The 17,356-nt window shown below is 53.0% G+C and overlaps 1 protein-coding gene across 1 annotated transcript in view; it reads left to right on the forward strand.

The window, feature by feature from the left end:
* The window catches only part of LOC116815149 (1-phosphatidylinositol 4,5-bisphosphate phosphodiesterase gamma-1-like), a 76,926-nt gene that overhangs the window by 38,751 nt on the left and 20,819 nt on the right, over positions 1–17,356 (forward strand). The window contains exons 2-12 of the mRNA XM_032763238.2: positions 2,401–2,550; positions 3,454–3,547; positions 3,949–3,996; positions 10,141–10,225; positions 11,299–11,379; positions 11,822–11,856; positions 12,920–12,992; positions 13,717–13,818; positions 14,613–14,731; positions 15,801–15,886; positions 16,881–17,001. Of these exons, the coding sequence (XP_032619129.1) occupies positions 2,401–2,550; positions 3,454–3,547; positions 3,949–3,996; positions 10,141–10,225; positions 11,299–11,379; positions 11,822–11,856; positions 12,920–12,992; positions 13,717–13,818; positions 14,613–14,731; positions 15,801–15,886; positions 16,881–17,001 (994 nt within the window). The remainder of the gene's footprint in view (positions 1–2,400; positions 2,551–3,453; positions 3,548–3,948; positions 3,997–10,140; positions 10,226–11,298; positions 11,380–11,821; positions 11,857–12,919; positions 12,993–13,716; positions 13,819–14,612; positions 14,732–15,800; positions 15,887–16,880; positions 17,002–17,356) is intronic.

The following is a 17,356-nucleotide window of genomic DNA, read 5'->3' on the forward strand; positions in this document are numbered from 1 at the left end:
AAGAAAATATAAAACAATAATCTTGATAAGAAACTCAATACAGGCTCTTGCTTACATAGAAAAGAAATACAAGTCTGATTATACAGATAGCCCGATGACCAATCCAACAAATCAACATACAGTGTCAATACAACACAAAGCTTCATCATAGACCGAATTACTATGCTTCCTTTGTAACGCACAGATGTTTAGAGACGAAACTTTGAGGATAAGATGGAGTTAGGAGAAGCTTGTCCTCACAGCCAGATGGAAGCAAAAAAGGCACAACAATCACATCTGTACTACAACAAAAGCTCTTCAAATTTATCTAGACCGAATTACTTTGCTTTCCTTTGGTACCTCACAGAATGTTTTGAAAATATTAGAGATAAGAGAGATAGAAGGAAACTTGTTTACCCATAGCCGAGAAAACAACAAAGACCCCGAGTATACAAATTCCCGCCCCTGACTTTAAACAATCCAGTTCTCTGATTGGTCTTCTGGTCAGGTGTTTGGTTCCCCTTTACAGGCAAAAGAAAATTAACCCTTACCTTACCTATCTACTTATGACACCCCCGCCGCCAAAGACCACAGGCCCCCTGAATCCTCTGGGTGGCCCTGAGTGGCGTAGCTGTAGGGGCGGGGCCGGGGGCTCAGGGGCTGGGCAGGATGGTCTCCCGGTCTGGATGTGGCCCATGGGCCATAGTTTGCCCACCTCTGGTCTACATGTTACATGACTCTAAAATGGTTTCTGTACAAATATCCCACAATACCCATGAGAACCAGCTAGTGCTTAGCTTTGGCAGAGACCCCACAATAACAGGACCCTTTGAGTGCAATATCGAGATGGGCAGAGCTGTGTCACACACTCATGGGCTCCTCCATGGCTGAGACAAGTCTGCCTGCCACGCAGCTTCACCAGCAATGACGCTGGTTGATCTGCAAGCTCCATTCTTGTGGCTTCCGCTGTTTGAGAATCCCACCATGCAGGGAGAGGCCAGTCATGCACAGTGCCTTAGCTGTTAAAAATACGCATCTGGAGGACAGTGACATGTCCCCTCTCGCCGAATGAAAGGCAGCCTCGGGCAGCAGGGCACTGCTTAACTCCTTCTCCAGCCCTCATGGGGTGTGGACTTAAGCAAGACTTAACTAGGCTTTGTTCTGGGCCCCCGCCCAAGGGTGAAATTCCCCCTCAGTCTTTACTCAGGCAAAACTCCCACAGCCCTCAGAGAGAGCTTTTCTGAAATAAAGTTACCAGCCTTTGCCCAGCACGCTTTAAAATAACTTTCTAGTCTTTGAATTGCAGCCCTGTTACAAACATGAAGCCATTTTACTGCTGGTTTGTTGTTGTAAGGTTGCTTCTGAGTGCTGGGCTGTGCCGTCTGCTCTCTCGTTAGTTTACATTCACAGTTACGATGCCTAGGCTTGGCAGAATTTGATGTTTTAATGTGTACTTTTGATGGATAATATTCATTTTTAAGCATTTAAAAATGTTTATCAATTTAATTTTTCACAACAGCACAAAAGGAAGGTTTTTCAAGCATTGTTTTAGGTGTATCGATGTACCTTTTCACAGTGGGGGAAATTATCGGGATGGGTCAGACAATAGTGGAGGTCAGACAATAATTAGTTCATGACTGAGATTCAAAAAGTTGAAGTTGTACAATCGTTCACACACAAACTGGCTGCATTACGTCAAAGCATACCAAACAAATCCCCTAAAAGCAAACTCTTAATAAGTTCTCAAGCAGCATTTTTTGTACTTTGCCTAGCTGTCCATTTCAGCTATTATCAGTGGAAAGATTTGTTGTTGGTTTGTTTGTGTGCAGGGAAATCAACATTCACTAGTAAAACCAGAATCCTTCCAAGGCTCACAATACATAAGCGATGCTGCAGAGCTCCACTGCAGACCTACTTGCACAGCTGACCCACAAGGAAAAGCTCTATCTTACAGAAAGTGGTCATGCACCGACAAGCTTCCGCCTGGGACGGCATAGACCCAAAAGCCCCAGTGACATGCTAGGGGGCGCTGTGCAGATAAGCTTGCAGTCCTGGCTGCTTGGGGTTATAACCGATCACATGGCACTTTTCACAAGAGTAGAAATGGTATCCCTGACTGGATGCATTCTGCCTCCCCAAATTCCTCCCAAGCGTTTGGTCAGAAACATGATTCTTCCTCACTTCCTGTCTGAAGCTGCTGTATGCAGTTAAGCAGCTGCTGTGTTCCACCCCAGAGGTGACTGCATTTCATTGAGGCCTGAAGTTATTTTCATGCACACAATCCAGCTAAACAGTACTGTCGGAATATGTCATTATTAATCACTATACTGCACGACAGCAGCCAAGGCTCTGGGCATGGAAGAGTTAAAATGAGGACGGGCTTCTGGGAAAGGATCACGTGTCCCTCTCTTTCTTCTCTAGTTGACATTCGGGAGATAAAAGAGATCCGCCCAGGGAAGAATTCCCGGGATTTTGAACGATATCCAGAAGATGCTCGGAAACTGGACTCCACCATGTGTTTCATCATCCTGTATGGACAGGATTTCAGGCTCCGGACACTCAGTGTTACTGGTCAGTACTAGGTGATGCAGAGTGACGACAGGCGGGGAGGGTCTAATCTTTCCCTCTCCCACTTCTTCCTAGGTCCGTTAGGGTTTCATGGATGAGGTGGCCTCATTAACTTTCCCACCCACCCTAGCTATGTCCTGGCTTAAGGGAGGGAGTGGGAATCAGCTGTGGTGGAAAACAGGATGTGGACACACGAGCTGGAGAAGAGGGCCACGGAACCTCTTAGCAGGGAGACGACAGGTCAGGTTGTCACCATCTCCCCCCAGCAGTCCTTTCTCCCAGCATCCCTCCTCCCTGACAAGCACCCCCACCCAGAACCCACTTGCAGTAATGGCCATCCCTGATGGAATGCCACTGTCAGGGTGAATTTCGCCCATTGGCATAGGCACCAACTCTGTTTGTGCTCTGGTACTCAAGCACCCACGGGAAAAAAATAATGGATGCTCAGCACCCACCAGCCCCAACTGTTTGGGAGGCACTAGGGGGAGGGCGGAGAGCAGCAAGCAGCTGGCGGACAAGGGACCTGGGGGAGGGGCAGAGTGGGGGCAGGAAGAGGAGGAGTGAGGGTGGAGCCTTGGGGAGGGGGCGGAGAGGGGGTGGGGCCTTGGGGCAGCATGGGGGTGGAGCACCCATCATGAAAAATAGAAGTCGGCACCTGTAGGGGTTAGCCAGTTGGCAAGGGTGCTATTATCTGTATGAAGAAGGGCATCATCTCGGTGCATCGTCTAACCTCAGCTAGAGATGAGGAGCAGCCAGATCCCTCAATCTCAGTACCCCTGAGCTGTGGGGAGAGGTCAGCCCCAGACCAGACCATTGCCCAGCTACATTTCTCATGTAAGTTCGGAGAGGGAACTTCCCTTAGCCCCGCTCATCCTACTGCTGGACTCTGCTCTCCTCCCTCCTCAGCCTTCTGTGAGGAAGACGTCAATGTGTGGATGACAGGCCTGAACTGGCTGGTGATGGACACTCAGAAAGCCCAGACGCCGCTGCAGGTTGAAAGGTATGGGCAGGGAGCTGGGCTATTGGGGGGCTGGGGATCCCTCTGCCCTGTCACTCCAGAGCGGGGCTGGGTGGGCTGGGAGATCTGAGCCACCCCTGGGCACTGTAGAGTGAGGTGGGACCAGAAGAAGTGAAGGGCAGACAGGATCGCTCGTTTGGTTTTCCTTCGTCCCCATTTTGGGGTGCCCGGTAATCCTGGAGAGGACTGATGGATTGCGGGCCCCAGAGCTGGCTGGGGTGCTGATGAGGGAATGAAACGCCTTCCTGAGGTGTAATCTCCTCTGGAAGAGGCCAGACCTCATCACCCCAGCACGTGTGATAACTGCACCGCGCTCCTAGCCATGTCACTGCTGGGACCCCTCAGCTCCAGGCTGATCCACTTCTTCTCAATCCTCTCACTAGGTGGCTGCGGAAACAGTTTGACTTGATGGACAGGACGAGAGAAGGCAGGTGAGTGAGACGGGCAGGCAGGGATGAAAGAAGGGTTGATGACCCTCAGCCAGGGGCGGCTCTAGGCATTTTGTTGCCCCGAGCATGGCAGGCAGTCTGCCCTCAGCGGCTTGCCTGCGGGAAGTCCCCGGTCCCACAAATTCAGCGGCAGCCTGCGGGAGGTCCGCTGAAGCCGCGGGACCAGCAGACCCGCCGCAGGCATGCTGCCAAAGACAGCCTGCCTGCCTCCCTCGCAGCGACCGGCAGGGCGCCCCCCGCGGCTTGCCACCCCAAGCACACACTTGGCGTGCTGGTGCCTGGAGCCGCCCCTGCCCTCAGCGTTTTCATCCTAGTAGGTGTCACTGCAGAGACTATCTGCCTCTCGCTCAGCTTTGCCACACTTCCTGTGGCAGCCAACGGAGGGCGGTCTGCACAGGATGTGGGGAAGTGGCCTGATAGGGCCTGAGGCTGGTAAACCCCCTTCGGGAGCTGAGAAATGCTTGAGCAGTTCAGAGGATGGGGAGAGGAGACAAACATTTCATGGTGGCTGGGGAAATGAGACCTTGCCCAGCCTTCTAGCTGTCTGCCACAACACAGCCTTGCCATTCCTGCGCCTTCCCGATCACCCAGTCCCCACAGACTGGCAGATAAAGCCTCAGGAGATAAAGCAGTGACAACCCTGATCCTGCAGTCCTTGTGCTCTCCGAATTCCCACTAGCTTGACTGGGAACTGGGAGCATGTGAAGGCAACGGGATGAGTGCTGGTTGTTAGACAAGCTCAGGGTCTAAGATATTGTGGCTTTAAGCAGGGGGAATATTTGATCCCATTGTCAGAGCCACCACTAGGGCCAGGATCCCACTGCAACAGGCTCTCAAGGAATCTGGAGCCAAACAGGACTGAACGGAGAAGATGGAAATGAGACAGTGTCTCTTTGAGAAGCTGTAGGGAGTTGTGGGGGGAGGAGGAAAGAAAACTGGATTTAATTTTTTTTGTTTAATCAGCATTTTGGTTCCTTTCTGTCCAGCTAGCTAATGAGGCCCAGCAGCCGCGAAGGATGAGCTCTTGGCCCTGCCGCATGCCAGCTCTTTGTAAACAGGACATTGGACAGGAACTGAGGGGGCCTGAGCAGGAAATGATGGGAGATGGGACAGGAAGTGGGGCTAGTGTGGAAGGAGTAAGCAGCTTTACAAAAACATGGGTGTGTCCCCTGGGGCCCTGAGTGCTATATTCAAGTCTGAAACGGAAGCACAGTGAGGGAGAAAGGCCTTCTGGACTATCCCCAAGGGACGGCCCTGCAGGAGTCTCCAGGGACGCCTCCCTGCACCAGGCACTTGGCAGAATCCCACTGAGATGATTTGATTAGGCATGTTTTGTTATCCCACTGGGATTGTCCTACAAAACACTGTGGTACTCCAGCAATGGGCTTACACAGCAACCCAGCTCAACGGGGTGGAATTTGTACCCCATTGCGGGTTGCACAGCATGATCAAAGTGCCAGATGAGAGCTGTATTAATAAGATGGCAGGGATCCTGGAAGGCCTGCCAGGATGGTGCGCGGCTGAGTCTCTGAAACGCAGCAGGAGTCCCCCTGTGCTACCTCCACCCTACACCGCTCGACGCTGATTTCCCAAGCACAGTGCTCTGGTGCAGCTGCAGAGCCTGGCCGTGGAGCTGAAGACGGTTGAAGCTGATCACGTTAAATTCAGGGAAGCCAGCTGAAGCAAAACAAAGCAGTGCTTACGGTCTGATCCTGAGCGGCGCTGAGCACTTGTGTCCCAGTCAGTGATTGGTCTCTGAACTCTCAGAACACACACACCTCCGATTGGAGTCCCCGTGCAGGAACGGCACTCGGCAAGTCTCAGGTTCAGGACGCACATCTCTGCAACTCGGCTGAGCTTTTCCTGCCTGCCTTCCCTTCGCTGCTGTCACATACCAGTACCCAGCCCTTCCAGGGGCCGCTCCAAGTCACAGCTTGTGGCCCATCCAGCAGAGAATCAAGTGACATGGTTCTTGACGTCTCAGGCCCGATCTACTTGGAAAAGTTTGGCTGGCCTAGCTCTCTTGGTGAGAAGTGTGAAAAAATCACACTCCTAACTGCCACAGCTGCAGCAACAACAGCCCCAGTGTAGACACAATTATACCCACAAAAAAGAATCCCTTTGCTGGGACAGGTTATTTTGTTCAGGGATCTGGGACAATCTCTACTGGGGGAAGAAGTCTTTTGCTGTTATAAGTTGCATCTGCACTAGGAGGGTTTGCTGGTGTAGCTATACCAGCAAACCCTTTCTGGTGCAGACCAGAGCACATGCTACTAAACTGCACCCAGGGCCTTCCCTCAAATCCCAGAGAACACACTGAGCAGCTGTAGACTAGGTTAGCAAGTGCAGAGGGGGGTGGGGGGTGGGGGGGCAGGAGTGGAATAGAACATGCTGCCACCTGCTGTCTGATTTGGGTAACTGTAAATTCAAGCCAAACCCTACGGCTGTGCATTTGGGTTCTGCTGAAACCCAAATAGCTTGGTGGCTGCCTGAGTGTTGATGATGATGTTTAGTGAGTTTAACGCCCCAAAGAGCTATTTACTGGTCCAGATTAACCCAGGGCCTGGTCTGTTCACTGGATTTCCAACATTTAGGGAAGGGAATCAGGCGTAAACATCAGCTTTTGCAATCATTCAGCCCCTAACTAGCCCCCAGAGGCACGACCGAATGCCAGTGAAGAACAAACACAATAGCATGCTAGATTCTGCGCACACCCCTTCCAAGCCGAATCCCCAGCAAGGTCTGGGATTGGAAGGACTGGGCGGGGCCCACTTCCCTTGCTTGTTCTGCAGACAAATACACACCAGCACACGTAACCATGAGCGGGTGGGACTGTATGAAGTCAGTGGAGCCGCCGTGATTTACACCGGCTGGGGATCTGGCCCCACCATCTCTAAAGGTTTGCTGATTTGGGGTTCTTTTGCTGAAGTCACATACAGGTTAGTCTTTCAGAGAAGGGCACTCTCATGGCATGATGTCATGGTGGGCTTCTGCTATAGACCACCAGACCAGGAGGATAAGGTGGACAAGGCTTTCAGATCACAGGCCCTGGTTCTCATGGGGGACTTCAATCACCCTGACATCAGCTGGGAGAGAAATACAGCGGTGCACAGACAATCCAGGAAGTTTTTGGAGAGTGTTGGGGACAACTTCCTGGTGCAAGTGCTGGAGGGACCAACTAGGGGCTGTGCTCCTCTTGACCTGCTGCTCACAAACAGGGGAGAATTGGTAGGGGAAGTAGAAGTGGGTGGCAACCTGGGCAGCAGTGACCATGAGATGGTTGAGTTCCAGATCCTGAGAAAAGGAATAAAGGAGAGCAGCAGAATATGGACCCTGCACTTCAGAAAAGCAGACTTTGACTCCCTCAGGGAACTGATGGGCAGGATCCCCTGGGAGACTGATATGAGGGGGAAAGGAGTCCAGGAGAGCTGGCTGGGCAGCACAGTATCGAGAGGAAGTGAGCAGCTCTCTGTGGAGAAAGAACAGGTTAAGGACTATTTAGAAATGCTGGACATATACAAATCCATGGGGCCGGATGAACTGCGTCCGAGGGTGCTGAGGGAGTTGGCTGATGTGATTGCAGAGCCATTGGCCATTATCTTTGAAAACTCGTGGCAATCAGGGGAGGTCCCAGACAATTGGAAAAAGGCAAATATAGTGCCCAGCTTTAAAAAAGGAAAGGAGAACCCAGGGAACAACAGACTGGTCAGCCTCACTGCAGTCCCTGGAAAAATCATGGAGCAGGTCCTCAAGGAATCCATTTTGAAGCACTTGGAGGAGAGGAAGGTGATGAGGAACAGTCAACATGGATTCACCAAGGGCAAGTCATGCCTGGCCAACCTGATTGCCTTCTATGATGAGACAACTGGCTCTGTGGATATGGGAAAGTGGTGGATGTGATATATCTTGACTTGAGCAAAGCTTTTGATACGGTCTCCCACAGTATTCTTGCCAGCAAGTAAAAAAGGGTATGGATTTGATGAATGGACAGAAAGCTGGCTAGATCATTGGGTAGTGATCAATGGCTTCGTATCTAGCCATCAGCTGGTATCAAGTGGAGTGCCCTTGTGGTTCATTTTAGATACATTGAGATATACCTGTCTCATAAAGCTTGAAGGGACCTTGAAAGGTCATTGAGTCCAGCCCCCTGCCTTCACTAGCAGGACCAAGTACTGATTTTGCCCCAGATTCCTAAGTGGCCCCCTCAAGGATTGAAGTCACAACCCTGGGTTTAGCAGGCTAATGCTTAAACCACTGAGCTATCCCTTCTCCTCTAGCTTTTGTTAAACATCTTTATTAATGATCTGGACAACGGGCTAGACTGCACCCTTGGCAAGTTTGCAGATGACACTAAGCTGTGGGGAGAGATAGATACGCTGTAGGGTAGGGATAGGATACAGAGTAACTAGACAAATTGGAGGATTGGGCCAAAAGAAATCTGATTAGGTTCAACAAGAACAAGTGCTGAGTCCTGCACTTAAGACTAAAGAATCCCATGCACTGCTACAGGCTGGGGACCAACTGGCTAAGCAGCAGTTCTGCAGCAAAGGACCTGAAGATCACAGTGGATGAAGCTGGATATGAGTCAACAGTGTGCCGTTGTTTCCAAGAAAGCTAACAGCATATTGGGCTGCATTAGTAGGAGCATTGCCAGCAGATCGAGGGAAGTGATTATTCCCCTCTATTTGGCACTGGTGAGGCCACATCTGGAGTATTGTGTCCAGTTTTGGTCCCCCCACTACAGAAGGGATGAGGACAAATTGGAGAGAGTCGAGGGCAGCAAAAATGATCAGGGGCTGGGACACATGACTTACGAGGAGAGGCTGAGGACACTGGGGCTATTTAGTCTGCAGAAGAGAAGAGTGAGGGGGTTTTGATAGCAGCCTTCAACTACCTGAAGTGGGTTCCAAAGAGGATGGAGCTGGGCTGTTCTCAGTGGTGGCAGATGACAGAGACAAGGAGCAATGGTCTCAAGTTGCAGTGGGGGAGTTTAGGTTGGATAGTAGGAAACACTATTTCACTAGGAGGGTGGTGAAGCACTGGAATGGGTTACCTAGGGAGGTGGTGGAATCTCCTTCCTTAGAGGTTTTTAAGGCCCAGCTTGACAAAGCCCTGGCTGGGATGATTTATTTGGGATTGGTCCTGCTTTGAGCAGGCGGTTGGACTAGATAACCTCTTAAGGTCTCTTCCAACCCTAATCTTCTATGATTCTGTGGCTACAGCCCTCACGGCAAGTACGCAGCAAGGACCCTTCTGGCTGCTGATATTTTTAAAAGGACTGTGCAAAATAACTGTGTGGGCCAAAATCAGACAGAGGGTTGAATGTCTTCCCAACTGGTCCATCCGCCAGACCTGCTTTCCAGGTATCAGTCTTAGTTCTCAGGTTTCTGAACTGCTCTCCTCTCTGTCCCCAGTAGATGGTGTCATTCTAGTACAAATACCTCTTAGTCCCGCCTTCGTAGGAGGAGATTAAGTAACTCAGATTTTAAAATGAGCTATGGGAGATCCCTAGGTTTGCTCAGACCAGTCTGTCTGACCTGGGCGTTCCCAGTGCCTAGAACTTCACCTCTTACAGTGGTTCACCTTTGTTTATTTGGAATAAACGAAGTATCCCTGAATGCTTTATCTGCTCTGCACGCGTTCAGCTAGTTCAGGAACAAACCCTGTTCCGTACCAGCCAGGCTAAGTGACACAGGCTGCAGTCACTCAAACCACACCATTTCCGTGTGTCCAGACTAGGGAGTTGCACAGACGGAAGTGATTCGATTTTGGAACCTCCTGAGTGCGAGCTCAGTCTGGAGGCCAGCTCCTGTCTAACTGTTCAGTGAACTGAGAGTTCAGTTCCCTGGGGGAGATACAGGTTGAATGAACCACCTATGGGGCTCCAGCGAATGCCTGGCAGCTCTGGAGCCATGGAGGCTGGAGTGCCTGCGGCTCTTGACCCCTCTTCTTTCTCACAGAAACAGGCCCTGGCTCTCCTGAAGATTCATCTGGGAGAAGGGCGGGAGTGAAATTGCTCAAGGCCCCAAGCCCATGGGGCCAGCTGGAGGCCCTGAGCCTGCATGAGAAGCAGGGCTCCTGCATGTCCCGCTCTGAGGCCTGACTCCTGCTTTGTGTGTCTTGCAGTATCACGGTGAAGGATCTGAAGGCCATGCTGCCCCAGGTGAACTACCGGGTGCCCAATATGAGGTTCCTGCGGGACAAGCTAGTGGTAAGAACACTCCCGCAGTCTCCTTCTCCCTCCCTTTATCTCTCCTTTTCTGACCCATCCCTTATAGACAAGGCCTATAGAATGGGATGGGGGGAAGCCAGTAGAGATTTGTAGAACCAGCCAGTTTCTACAGAGATCACTCTGAAGTCCTATAGAATCAACCCTTCCTGTGGGGAGGAAGGTGTTGAGCTGCCCTATAGAATTGAACAGGGACTTCCCCCAGCTATAGAATTCTATAGGATGGGTCAGTGAAGCCAAGAGAAAGGGTGTCCTGCTCCATTCAGTCCCATTGGGTTTTCCTGTAAGGGTTATCTCCTGCCCATTCCCGCGTCTCTGTTTGCCAGGGGATCATTTGACGATTCCCTGTTCTGTTCTTTCCCTCTAGGGCAGCTGGCATTGGCCACTGTCAGAGACCGGATACTGGGCTAGATGGACCTTTGGTCTGACCCAGTGTGGCCGTTCTTATGTTCCCTTTCCTTTGCTATGCGTTTGAGGGGTGTCTGCAGTCAATGAACATTAATGAGCAGCTGATGCCTCCTGGGCAAGTGGTCTCCCTGGAAGCCCCCCTGCTCCTGGCCTGTACTGGATTATCTGTACCTTCCTCCTGCACTCCCTGTTACTGAGGGACAGTTACAGGGAAACACAGGATCATAGTCCATTCCTAGAGCTGGGCAATCACATTTGCTGCTCATTCCCCATCCAACGATTCCAACCTCCCCTCCAAATAATCCGGCCAGCCCATCTCTAGACATGAGACAGGATTACAATATTGGCTCAGAATGTAGCACTGCATCCTGGGACCTGTAATCCCCAGGGACTGCCCGACGGTGGCTGCAGGCCACACTGTAGATCTCCCTGGGCTCCGCATGGCCCACGGGCTTGACTCAAGACACCCCCAGCTGGAGCGGTGCAGCATGGGAATCCCACTGGAGCCAATGCTTTCAGCCATGGGCCTATTTTCCCCATCTTCTGCACCGGGTACTTGAAGTCTTCCTAGATCCTTCAGCCCTGGGAGGTGTGCTGCCTCTCGTTCCGTTCTCAGCAGGTTCTGTCTCTCTCCTTCCTCCCGACAGGAAGTGGAAGCCAGGAGCGACATGGCCTTCACTCACTTCACTCAGTTCTACAAAAACCTAATGTTCGATACTCAGAAATCGGTAAGAAGTTGGGGCCCTCGGTGACTCTGCCCGGCCTGGGGTGACCCTGCAGCTGGGCCCAGCCCCAGGGATGAGTAAGGAAGGCCAGAGTGGGGTCATGGTGCTGCCCGTCACTATTAATGGACATTTCTCCAGCACTCTAAATGTACTTGGCATGCCACAGGAGAGAGCCCCCAAGAACTGGCTGAGTGGGGGCTTTGTTGTAGGGATAGGAGATGGGGAAGACCATCTAGAGTGAGTCAGTGAGGGGAGGCTGGTGCCAGTGCAGCAGGACCCAGGGGCAGCTCAGATTCCTGCCACAGGCCCTGAGATGCCTTGTGCCTGATGCTTTCCAAGACTCTAGACAAAGTCCCCCCGGGCCTCCTCCTCCAGTCCTCATCCAGCTTGCAGGTGGCACCTTCTCCGCTGGCTAACCTGCCCCTGTCCCCCGTTTGCATTCCAGGTCATCGAGCAGCTGGAGCTCTCCTTCCCCTTGCGGTGAGTACCAAAGATCCCCCTTGTCAGATCCAGCCCCAGCCCCGGGTGAGGCACCGGCCTGCCAGTCAGCCTGGCTCGCTGTGTGTGTGTGTGAGAACAAGATTCAGAGCCAAGAGGTCTTTTCACAAGTCTGCTCCCACCGCAGCACACAGAGGGGACCACTGGGCACCCACACTCTGCTTGTCCCTGCTCCCAGAGATGGGGAAGGTGAAGCTGAGCCTGGGACACAATGGGCTGATATATGACTCTGACCCTATTAGATCCCCAGAGAATGGGCAGGACTCTATTCTCGGACACAGTGATTAAACCAGAATGACTCCAGGGCAATGACTGGGGTGCTCGGGTTAATGCTGTCACTGAGATCAGCTTCTGGGGAGGTAGCTGCAGGTCAGGACTCGGGCACGTCACCAGCACTGTGTGTGGGGAGCCCAGGGCTTGTGTAGCAGGGGGGGCTGCGGGTTAGAACTGAGGGGCACTGGCAGAGCTGTGTGTGCGGAGCCCAGGGCTGGGGTAGCAGGGGGGGCTGCGGGTTAGAACTGAGGGGCACTGGCAGAGCTGTGTGTGGGGAGCCCAGGGCTGGGGTAGCAAGGGGGGCTGCGAGTTAGAACTGAGGGGACTGGCAGAGCTGTGTGTGCGAAGCCCAGGGCTGGGGTAGCAGGGGGGCTGCGGGTTAGATCTGAGGGCCAGTGGCAGAGCTGTGTGTAGGGAGCCCAAGGCTGGGGTAGCAGGGGGTGCTGTGGGTTAGAACTAAGGAGCACTGGCAGAACTGTGTGTGTGGAGCCCAGGGCTGGGGTAGCAGGGCGCTGTAGGTCGTGATTGAGGGGCATCAGCACATCTGGGTCAGGGGAGCCCTGGGCTGAAGTAATAGGGGCAGGCGGGTGCAAGTCAAGTTCATTGGAAAAGCTGTGAGGATAGTGGGGAAGAACTGGAATAGTGGGGGGACTAAGGGGACTAGGTATCTGTATGGCAGAGACACACTCCATGCCTGACTCGTTTGGTGGGGGGAGACTGGCATATCCAGCTTGCACACCCTCCCATTGACCGGCTCCCTGCCCCTCCCCAGGAACGTTGACCGGGCAGAGCTGTGCCAGATTACACTGTACGACTTCCAGAAGTTCCTGCAGCACGACCAGAAGGTATCCGCAAAGGCGCAGGTCCAGTACCCTGTCGGACCTGAGGGACTGCGAGTCTTTCTGCCAGGCACCATTTGGCATGCAGTGGATGATAGCAGAAATTCTCACGACTGCCACTGTTCTGAGAGAGCATCTGGCTACCCCAAAGCCAGCCCAGGCTGCTAGTAACCTGAAGTCATGCTCATCCAATGGCTGTCCAGCTGGTGGATCTCTCTCCTCTTCCCAATAGACCATGAGACCCAACACCACGGAAACTGGCATCCTCTGCTGACAGTCTCAGCAGAGAGACCATGGGATGAAGGGGCCATAGTGGTCTCCCGAGAAGGGCAGTGTGTGCCACTGCCCAGGCTCCAGTTGTGGCAGAGAGAAAGCTACGATGGGTGGGGGAAGCTGAAGCCTGACAAACTCAGATCAGAAAGAAGGTGCCTGTTTTTAACAGCAGGATGATTAACCATGAGAACAGCTGATGCTGAGCTGCGATGGAGAATCCATCACAGGCCAGGTCAGTCTGGAGGCACAGTGATGGTGGTGGTGGGGTGGGGGGGTATGTGCTGTGCCTGCCCTGTGCATAGCTAGAGGTCGTGAGTTTCCTGGGCCCTGAGTCCAGTCACCTTCCATCTGTCTGAAGGCTCTTGATCTTGCAGATCTGAGATTCCCATCATGGTTGCACCTCCAAACCTTTGGTGCAGTTCCCCCCCAATGCTGCCTTCTGCACTCTCTGCCCTAGGAGCCCTGGGCCAGTGACATCGGCAAGGTGCGGGAGTGCATGTGTGGCTACCTCAGGGACCCCTTCAGTGACATGGCAGAACCCTTCTTCCAGCTGGATGAGGTAGGGGAATATGTACCCCAGATCGCAGCCCATCCTCCTGCCTCAGCCATCCCCTTAGCAACTCCAGCGCCCACCAGCAGAACTCAGACTCCCACCTGGGGCAGATAAAGTCTCTAGATTAGTTAGGGTTTGTTGAATTGGTGCACACGGATGTAGATGTATTTATAACAGACAATATACACTTCAAGCTGGAGGTTAGGATGGGCCATGCCAGATCAGCCCCAGGGGGCTTACAGACTGCTTTCCCAGCCTTCATCGATGGCCAATGCCTGAAGCTTAAAAGGATGCAATAAACCACTCATCTGGCTAGTGGACAGTGCTGCATATTTGGGGATTGATATTCCTTCCTGACCCTTCCAGGTGATCTCCTTGTGCCCTGAAGCATCAGGTTTTAATTATCCTTGTTTAAGGGGCACAGCTACAGATTGGCCCCAAAATCCACCTCCATCGGGTGACTGTGCAGATGCAGCAGTGAATTCCACAGGTGACTGCACTACGTGTATTTAGACAGGCCAGTTGTATTGATAGAGTGAACCCCTCCCTCTCACGTTTTGGAAAAGTCTACATTCCAAACTCTGCGCCTGAAGCCCATCTCCAGCTGTACTCACTGGACTGTGTTCCTCAGCTCGTCCTCTGCTGCTGGCAGGTCTTCTCCACCAACTTCTCTCCCTTTCTCCACTCCTGTTAGTGCTTTGGCTCCACGCCCATCTCTCCCCTTTACCTGGCATGACCCACGGTGTCCTGGAGCCTGACCCTCCTCGTGTTGCTCTAACCAGCTTTCCTTCTGTCCTCAGTTTCTGACGTACCTGTTCTCCAGGGAAAACATGGTCATGGACGCCAAGTACGAGCGGGTGGTCCCAGAGGAGATGAACTACCCGCTATCCCACTACTGGATCTCCTCCTCCCACAATACGTAAGAGCTTGGGGTCAGCCCACCGACGAAGGGCCCCCAGCATGGTGGGGTGAAGATAAAGCGGCACAACCTGTTTGATTCTGAGCGGAATGGGTGCCTCCCACCGCAGCCCTAGGAGCTATTCTGCACACTTGGGGAGCCACTAGTCTGGTGTTAGAGCTCCAGAAGGGCTCTGGCCTGCGATGCAATAGTGACCGGAGGGAGGGGGAATTTCCCTTTAGCCTCCCCTGGGAGTTCTGCAGGGATTACCCCACTTCTCTGTTCATCTAGGATGTGGGATTCCTGGACATTTCCTTGTAAGCAGGTACTGGAAAACATGGGCCAGTGTCTCGGCTGGACTAAACCAGCATAACTCCATTGGCTTCAACAGAGCTCTGCCCATTGGCTCCAATGGAGCTCTGCCCATTTACACCAGCCGGGGATCTGGCCCACTGACTCCAACAGGGCTCTGCTCATTTACACCAGCCGGGGATCTGGCCTACTGACTCCAATGGAGCTCTGCCCATTTACACCAGCCGGGGCTCTGTCCCACTGACTCCAATGGAGCTCTGCTCATTTACACCAGCCAGGGATCTGGCCCACTGACTCCAATGGAGCTCTGCCCATTTACACTAGCTAGGGATCTGGGCCATTGGCTCCAATGCAGCTCTGCCTATTTACACCAGCTGTGGGCCTGGCCCTGTGGCTTCGGGCCTTGGATGGGTCTCCTGAGCCCAGGCGGCAGTGGCAGGAGCAGGGGTTCCACGGGACAGCAGACAGTGACATCTGATGGGATCCAGGCCTTGGGTTCAGAGCGAGGTGCCCTTGAAACAGCAAGGCCCTGCCTGCACTAAGCTACCAGGCATGGTAAGGAACCAGGCAGCTCCCCTGGCACGCCATCTGTGGCTGGCCTGGCGACTGCCTGGACACCCACCATCGGCAGTGGCTGCTCCCTGAGATGGACTGGGAGCCACATGATTTGCAGCTGCACCACTTCCTCCAGGCCTCCCGGTCCCACCCCCAGGCACTGCAGTCTGGCCCCCCTCCAGGCGCTGCTGGTGATTCAGAGGCCCTCTCGCTCTCTTTGCAGGTATCTGACTGGGGACCAGTTCTCCAGTGAGTCCTCGCTGGAAGCCTATGCTCGCTGCCTCCGGATGGGCTGCCGCTGCATAGAGCGTGAGTGAGCTGATCCTTGCTGGGGGCCGGGCTGCTGTCAGCGGCTGTGAGCTGGTCTGACTGCATGAGCTGAGTAGCATAAGTACCGCTCAGTGACTGGGTGGGGGACCGCCAAAGGGCAGCAGGAAATGGTACTGGTGATGCCACCCCTCCCCCCACAAGTAACCATTGCAGTCAGCATCCTTTGGGGGAATCTCTAAAACCAAGTTCCTGACCACTCCCCAAAACTCCCTCGGCACTTCGGACAAATGTCTGGGTCTGAGCCCAGTGCCTCGGCCACATCCTGTGATGGGTAGTGCCTTTAAATTGCCCCCACTTTTCTGTCTTACACCAATCTCACCCCAGATGTGGCTGCAGCAATTCTTGGTGACTTTGCCCTGGAAACATGAGATGTTATGCTTGGATCGTTGTCCTCTGGGGCAACCTGGGGAGAAGTTTAAAATCCACCAGATGCAGGAATCACCAGCTGAGGTTCTCTGGCCTGTGCTGTGCAGGAGCTCATACTAGATGGTCGCAATGGTCCCTTCAGGCCTTGGGATCTACGACCCAGTGGGACCTCAGCTGAGGATCGTTCAGTCCACCTGGTGAACCCTTGCGATCTTGCCGTCCCTTCATATCAATGGCAGGCAGACCTCCATCCAATCCCACAGCCTCTTCCACTAGCTCAGTCCCATTTGACCCTGCTAACTGAGATAACAGCATGTGCTGTTACCTGGCGTCTCAGAGGTGAATGCCAGTGTGTTTTCTACCCCTTTGTCCACCCGTGAAGTGGCCATGTACTGGCGCGACAATGAAGTGTGCACAGCTCCACAGTGACGCTTGGGGCCGATGCACGCGCAGTGGCCATGGGCTGTGGAGGTCGTGTTGTCCATTCCACTCTGTGCAGGAAAGGAAGGAGCTAGGACATGGTCCCTCGGGAACATGTGTCGGGTATGGGGATAAATGATCACGCACGTGGGGGGAGTGTTAACAACTCAACCATCTCTGCCCTCAGTGGACTGTTGGGATGGTCCAGATGACCTGCCAATCATCTACCATGGACACACACTCACCTCCAAAATCAAATTCCTGGATGTCCTGCACACCATCAAGGAACACGCCTTTGTGACCTCTGAGTAAGGACCACCCCACTGCACTACAGGGGTTTTGTCACCCCTTTGCTGCTTAGGAACTGTTAAAGGACATGGAGCTTGTCACATGTAATGAGACTGTGGAACTCATGGCCACAGGAAGCCATTGAGGCCTCGAACTTAGCAGGATTCAAAAAGGGATTGGACATTTATATGGATAACAAGAATATCCAGAGTTCTCATAGTTAATGGCAACAATGATTGTGGAAACCTCCTGCTTCAGGGCTTAAGCCAGTCTGCAACTATTAGAGACCAGGGTGAAACTTGTTTAATCATGTGTGGCAGCCAGATATTCCCTGTTTATCCTGGTCAGCACTCACTGGTTCTGTATTTATCGTGA

The sequence above is a fragment of the Chelonoidis abingdonii genome, chromosome 2, assembly GCF_003597395.2.
Source record: "Chelonoidis abingdonii isolate Lonesome George chromosome 2, CheloAbing_2.0, whole genome shotgun sequence".
Lineage (NCBI taxonomy): Eukaryota > Metazoa > Chordata > Testudines > Testudinidae > Chelonoidis > Chelonoidis abingdonii.